Raw genomic sequence first — 7,500 nt, 5'->3', positions numbered from 1 at the left:
CTGCTAAAGCACACTTTGTGATGCCAAACCCAGGCTTGCCATGGAGGGTTTGGGATCGTGATGGCACTGTGGTGTTAAGCTGTCTTGCCCTGAGATGCTAAAAGGAATGGAGTGGGGAACGTTTGGAGGTCCTCAGGTGTTCCAGGAGATGGGCATCGACCCCCCACCTCCCATGTAACTGTTCAAGGAGAGCTGAGAGTCATGTGGGAGCTAATGCCTCGGATCCCAGGCAACTTTTTGCTCAATAACTGTTTCCCAAATGGCTACTCAGGGGCCTTTCAGAATTCATGAGAGCTGTCAGTTGTTATAGTAACCGGCCCCCTGCTGTCGAGTTGGCCCTGAGATGCCAGTCGAAGCTCTTGGAACAGGCTAACACACAGTCATTAGACAAAAGCAGGGAGGGATGCACAGCTAAAGGTTGCCATTTAAGCAAACTCCTTGAGACTTCAAAGACAGCGTTGACTCTGTGGGCAAGTGGTGGATGGATACAGTTTTAAACAGCTCACTTTCTGGAAAGGGAAACTCTTTACTTGTTTGTTCTATTCTAGGTAACAATACAACAGTACAACAATTCAAGTGTCTCAGAATTCGCTGTCTTCCCTTCCAGGGCTGCTTATGCTGTGGGTTCGCTCAGGTTACCCCTTGGTGGTTGGGGATATTAGTTATTGAGTTATGGCATTTGCTTCTCAGTAAAGTGTTGTCAGTTTACGGGTGGGAGTTTCAAGCGCCTGTGATTGTGTGTGAGGAAAAACTGCGGAGATAGCCGGCTTCGCTCCAAAATTCCCGAAAGAGTGAATCTGGCAGGATTCAGAGCAGGGCTAAGGGTTGAGAAAAAGTCTAAATATTTTAGGAAGCTGCAAATTTCAAGTTTTTATGAAAATTTATAAAAACATTCCAACACACTCGTGGTTTCTGAAGATTAATGTTCGTAGCCACACGGCATGTTCATGATGTTTGGAGGACAGTTGCAGTTCCAGAATATTCTCAACAGAGGGAGACAGGAAGTTCTGAGTTACAGCAGTCCCTCCCCCACCTTTCACTCTTATTCCCAAGTTTTGCTTTCTCTAAATTTTGGCTCCCACGACAAGCACTTTTATCTAATACTCAGTCTAGTAATTACCAAAGGAAATGAAAGCTTAAAAGGAGAAGAAAAGCTTTAACACTCAGAAACTAGAGTTATTCATTCTTAGAGGGGAAAGACTGGTAAGAAGTAAGACGTATGAAGAGCTGGACTGTGCCCTGGACTTCATTTCTGTGTGAGATTCGTCAGAGTTCCCAAGGAAGAGAGCGGCCATATGTTAGAGTTTGTCTTTGCTGTTCTGTGAGCAGAATTTGTCAGATCCAAAGCCCAGGTGATTTGGGGAAATCAAGTACAATTAGGCACTTTCAAATGTTTACATGTGACAGAAAATATATCCTTCAAAGTCTATAACCAGGTCTCAGATACTATGGTATTTAAAGTTAAAGTCTTCATGTACAAGAAGAACTTGCCAAGTACCGGCCTTGTTGCTCTGAGGTGCCTTCTCTATATAAAGGGTGTGTCTAGAAGTGACATAAATGTATGGGGAGAAGACAGAACCCCAAATCCAATTCAGAGAATCAGGCAAGCCCTGTGATAGACACTGGGTGATAGAGACCCAAGTTCTAATAATCCCCATGGTATTTCGAGCCATCTGTTTGCCAGGACAGTGTGTCTGAGGTGGGAGAGCAGATGTATCAGGATGAGTTCGTGATTGTGACGCCCTCACCTCCAGTCAACACTAAGAGCAAAGCCACCTTCCAATGCATAAACATGACTTTGGAGAGCAAAGGTCCCACTCAGAGACCTGCCCTGTACTGGCCATTCTGTGCATGAGTGTCCCCTCTTGAAAATGCCTCAAATGAGACCTGGTGACAGGGATGTGACTGGGAAGGAGGGTGTTGGTGTGGAACTCTGGGTGGCCAGTTGAAGATACTATCTGCTATACCTGTTCTCTTTTGTTTTTTGTCCATTTAGAGGGTGTAACAAAATAAAGTCCAAGGGCTTTACCAGACGTTTCCATGAAGTGCCTTCTTCTGGGGAGAGAGGAAAGAAGGGGAGCAGGTGAGGGCGGCCCAGCTTAATGGGGTCCCGATGACCGGACTGGCTTGCCAAATTTTTGTTTTGTTGCCATGGGGATTAAAGTCTTCTAGACAGAACATGCTGGTTCTCCTCTGTTCTATCCCACCCAGTAAGATTTGTAAATACCAGTTCAGCCTTCAGGTAGAGCTGATGGTCATTACAGTCTGTCCCGTGTGCTTGCTTTGCTTTGTTTTGCGGGCTGGGGAGGAGTTTTCTGTTCCTGGATTGGTACATACCGGGGCTACTCTATGCTGTGCATCTGTATGTATGTTGCATCCATTTTCTTTCAGATATTTCAGATGTTGCATGTTTTAGAGCTTTGCTTTTTTAAAAAAGCATAATGCATGCATTTATCCTTATAAGTGAAAAATATCTTTAAGAAATCCAAATTTATAAATAAGGGGTTAAAACTACAAAGGGGAGAGAGAATGAGCAAATGTGGATCTACTGTGCTTTTCCATAAAAAAGACTAATTTTTAGAAAGTAAATATGCACAAATTCTAGATAGCTTTAGTACTTTGAAGAAGTATTAACCTCAAGAGTTTCTTGAGAACCAGAAGTTATCATTAGCAAGATTGAACTACCATACTTGAACCTCTTGATTGCAGAAGACTCATCTTAGGTAAACACTGTTTGATATTACTATAATCTTTTAATATTAACTTATTGGCAAGTAAGCTGATTCATCAATTTAGGTCATAGGCAGGTTTATAAAAGTTACACCTGAACCTTTACGTGGAGTGATTCCTCTCCGTTGGTTGTAGTAAGTCAGGTCATTGAGATGGAATTTCAGTTATACCTGAGAGGCCTGCTGCTTTGAGCTGTGCAGCGCTACTTTGGCTCTGCAAAAGCAATTTGGGTCGATAATACTGGTGATGGTGTTCCTTGTCCTCTATGATCTTTTTCTAATCTGTTGAATTTTCCAGTTTCGAATACATTTTCAAATCTCCACAAGGAAAAACAGGACTAGAAACCTCTCTGTATCGCTTTGGATTCAAAGATTTTTTATCTTAGGAGAGGGGATCATGGACATCAAATGAACAACCTTCTGTATGCAACCCATTATGTTTTATACTGTGCTACTTTGAGGAACCAGTGTCACTTCAAGCACAACACAAATTTCCAGCTCCTGGGGCTCCCCAGACAGTGCTGTAGCCCATTTATATACATGGGCTCTAGTGTGGGAATGGACACCACACCGCACCTTACACAGGGGATGCCTTATGACCTCATGTTGTAACAAGATACTCTGGTCTCCTGTAATTCACACAGAGGGAAGTCTATTTCTAGAAACCATCTCGAGTAACTAGAGAATGCCTGTAGAATCTACCTGATTGTGAATCATGTAGTGTAGTGTACATTTTTTTATAGAGTAGTGGCTAAAAAGTAGACTTTGATTCAGAGACATGTGGATTGTAACAGCTCTACCATTTCCTGGCTCTATGACCTAAATTGGCTCAATTTCCTCATCCAGAAAAATAGCTCTATTGAAAGCTCTTGTCCATAGGATTGCTGTGAAGATTAAATAAGGTAGCACATGTGGAATGCTTAGTTAACCCCTGAGAAGACAGGAGGCTGTGACTCTGAGAAGGTAAGTGAGTTGGTCAGGCAACCCTGCTGAAGTGGCTGAGCTGGAACCTCCACCCAAGCCAGCTGGATCCTGGACAGTCCCTTCTCTCCTGCTCTGTGCTGTGCTTAGTACTCCAGGAAGAGGAGCTGGGCCGGATAGAGACCCTGTCCTCAAGCAATTAGGGTTCCTGCTCTTATGTACCCTGCTGCACTAGTCTTTCAAAGCCTATGTTTACCCACCGTTGGTATTTAATCCATTCTTGCAGCAACTGCTATAAATTGAAACAAATGGGGATATTGCTCTATCCCCTTTTACACAGTACAGTACCCCACAAATTACCCATGTGTTTTGCTTTTTCTCAGTGAGCATAATTTTTCTCTATGCATCTATAGTTTCCCTGCTCTTTTTGTGGTTTTAAAACATATAGCTATGTCACGATTTATTTAGGCAGTCCTCTGTGACTGTCAGTTTTGTGAATGTACAATACTGTGTTGAATAACTCCATTTATGTGTCATTTTGAAAGTGGGTAAATACAGCCTCAGGAACTAGCTGGTACCCCAGCATACATGTGTGGTGATGTTTGGTGGATGGTGCCACACGGTGCTCTACCTCAGATCCTGAGGTGGGTTTCTGTTGGCAGCATCTGAACACACCTGTCTTGTTGCGCCCTCCTTCCTGCTGGGCTGGCCATTTGATTGACTTCTTGGTGACATAGAAACAGTGTCAGTGTACTTTCAATGTGTTGCCATTTTGTTATAAACAATAAGTGAACCATTTGTTTTTCTTCTTCTCTAAACTATTTCTTTTGCCCATTTTTCCTTTGGCGTTGATTCATATCTAATCAGGAGAGGTGTACCCTGTCAGCCATGTGGACTGCATATTTTTCCCAACTTGTAGTTTGCTTGTTAATTCCTAATGTTCTTTCTTTGTCATCTGTATAATCCAGCTTCTTTGGATTTCTTGTTTGTTTTCTAGGTTTAAGTTTAGAAAATCCATTCTGAGAGACTTTTTAAAAAGTTCTTGTTTGGGTTTTATATTTAATAGTGAATCCCCAAATTGTTGGAGATGTAACCTGGTAGATAAAGGGGTGTCTAAACCAACTCTTTTTTTTTTTTTACTAGGTAGTCCCAAGTTTCACAAGTACTGCTACATGGAGCTGCTTAGTGAAGAGGCACATGACACCTTGCTAGATATTTAAAATAACATTCTTACAGCAAAATACAGTCATTGTGTTAAAGAAATAAGGAGTTACCAGACCATTTTAGATCATGAGCACTAAATTATGATATACCGTGGTTTTTTTTCCTACCCATCTCCTTAAAATAAACTAGACCTTCATATTACCAACAACCACCTCAAGACAGTGAGTGTGGGTCAGAGTCCTCAGAAGTGATGAGAGTGTAGAGGAAACTGGACAGTGGTGAGTTGCCTGTAGCCTTACGTCAGATATAAGCACATTCCAGGCCTGGATGCAAAGGTGAGAGCTGTCTCAAAGGCCCTGATGTCAAAACTTTTCCAGGTCCCACTTGAGCATCTGGGGATGAACTGAAGGTTCATTTCCTTGGAGACAGCTGAAATACTAAAAGTGGTATTCTCAGGTTGCTGTTCTTGTCAGAATATGGTCTAGGAAGTGATGTCTGCTGTCCTAGCTCTCAAAAAGCACCACTGGCACTGCTGTTATCCCAGGGATCTGGGAGGACAAAAATGATTTTACAAGAGTGTATGATCCTGAGATCACTTTTGTATCTGCAGTTTGTTAGCTTTCTCCCACCTCTTAAAAGTAGTAACTGCTGGCAATCTGAACCCTCCGTTTCTCACTGCAGAAATTATACATTTTGTCACCTTCACCTATAGCAGGAATGAGCTGTCTACCCATCTGTCCTACCCATGTGAAATCCAAAATATCTGAAATACTTTCTGTTCATTTCATATCTGCATCCCCTTTCTCACTCAACCACCCACCCATCCATCTACCCATCCATTCATTCATCTGTCCGTCTATTCATCCATCCCCCCATCTGTCTGTCCATCCATCCACCCATCCACCCATCCATCCATTCATCCATCCGTCCATCATCCTTCCATCTGTCTGTCTATCCATCCATTCACCCACGCATCTATCCACCCACCCATCCATCCACCCACCCATCTATCCATCCACCCACCCACCTACTCAACCATCTATCCATCCATCCACCCGCCCATCCATCCACACATCTATCCACCCATCCATCCACCTATCCATCCACTCATCCATCCACCTATCCATCCATCCACCCACCCACCCATCTACCCATCTACTCACCCATCCATCCCTCCATCCCTCCATTCCTCCATCTTTCATGTGATTTTTGTTCTCTTTTCTCCCCCTTTCCCTCCTCTCTTCTACCTCAGGAGCTCCACCTGTCCAGGGTGTGACAACCATATGCCCAGAATTTCCAGGACAGTCCTGATGGGACACATGCCATTTGATTATCCGCCCCCCCCCAGCACATTCAGTTTTGTCACATCTCATGTCCGCTTTCATGGCTTGGAAAATATGCCAACCAGAAGCATATTTTGGTTTCTGAATTTTTCTTGCTGGAAGAGCCCTTCCAGAGACTTCACTAGCAGTGTAAACTTAGTTGCATAAACTGAATCACTTAACAGGCAGTACAGAAAACTTAACAGCAAGTGAGCTGTTATGTATGAAAAATCTCAACTTAGAACTGAGTTGGGCTCCCTTCCAAGTGGGACCCAGGGGTAGCTTCAGGCGCACAACTCCTGAGGAGCAGCCCAGTATTGCGCACATCTCCCATCTATTGTTGTCACTTCCGTTTCTCGAAACGTTTTGCCCTAACAAATCAATCTGTCTTTTCCACACAGCTCTCCATCCCGTTCCTTGAAGGCCCATTAACATTTGCAGCTTTCTATTTATAGAAAGCTCTTACTCATACAAAGTTCACTACAACAGATCCATTTATAAAAGTAAATATTAATGGGATTTCTGTTCTTGACAACATGAGAATAAATGGGATGATTAGCGGCATGCCACTGTAAATTCAAACGAGGGCAGTCGATGAGTCCGTTAAGATTGCTTAATTAATATGCAGCCAACTGCCCGCTATAGTCTGCAATTAGAATTTTGCCTGCACACTGCTAACAGACTCCTTCGCACTCTGATGTGATTATAAAACCATTGAGCTTAATTTGAAGATAATAACTTGATTTCTAGTCTCTGTATATCAACATTTGGTTAGTTTATATTCTGAGTTTTCATACAAGTCTGAAAACCTTATTAGAATTCCCCTCCCAGCCAGCCCATGGCCCAGCATCTACAGCACTGGGGAGTGTTGCCATAAGCCAAAGACTCCTGTGGAAGCAGACTTCTCATAAAGGATGGACATGCTGACCTAAATGCCTGTAGATCTCCAAAGCCCCCGCCTGCCTTTGGAGGAGCCTTTTTGATACATAACAATGTTGAGTGCCATTCTAAATATTTCCACACTCAATATCAACACTGTTTCAGAAAAGTGCTGGTTACTTAAGTATTCGTAGATTCTTGTCAGACAGGCAGAAAGAGATTGAAGAAAACTGTCCCATCAGAGGTTGTCTAAATAGACACACAGAGAAAAACAGAAATAGCAGAGTGGAGGGGTTGTGTGCAGAAATCCAATCATTGTGGGTGTTCTGCCTTAAGAATGTGTCAGATTCTTAAAAGGAGATGGGAGGAGGGTTTTAAGTCTAGAGCTCTTGAGCCCATCTTTGTAGTTTTGATCCATATTGTTGGAGGAGTAAGACACTGTAACTGGATTGTATGCTAATACTCTGAAGGCACTATCAGAGCTG

The 7,500-nt window shown here is 43.0% G+C and overlaps 1 protein-coding gene across 3 annotated transcripts in view; it reads left to right on the top strand.

Annotated features, from left to right (window-relative positions):
- The window catches only part of Ptprg (protein tyrosine phosphatase receptor type G), a 766,544-nt gene that overhangs the window by 694,735 nt on the left and 64,309 nt on the right, over nucleotides 1-7,500 (top strand). For 2 of the 3 annotated variants that reach the window (XM_008827507.3, XM_029560833.1), the window contains one exon: nucleotides 1,997-2,083. The exons of the other annotated variant lie outside the window; for it this stretch is intronic. In XM_008827507.3, coding sequence (XP_008825729.1) covers nucleotides 1,997-2,083 — 87 coding nt within the window. The remainder of the gene's footprint in view (nucleotides 1-1,996; nucleotides 2,084-7,500) is intronic. 3 annotated transcript variants of the gene reach the window in all.

This window comes from Nannospalax galili, unplaced genomic scaffold, assembly GCF_000622305.1.
Source record: "Nannospalax galili isolate Female #2095 unplaced genomic scaffold, S.galili_v1.0 scaffold91, whole genome shotgun sequence".
Lineage (NCBI taxonomy): Eukaryota > Metazoa > Chordata > Mammalia > Rodentia > Spalacidae > Nannospalax > Nannospalax galili.
The sequence above is the reverse complement of the archived record's forward strand: the minus strand, read 5'-3'. Positions and strand labels throughout refer to the sequence as shown.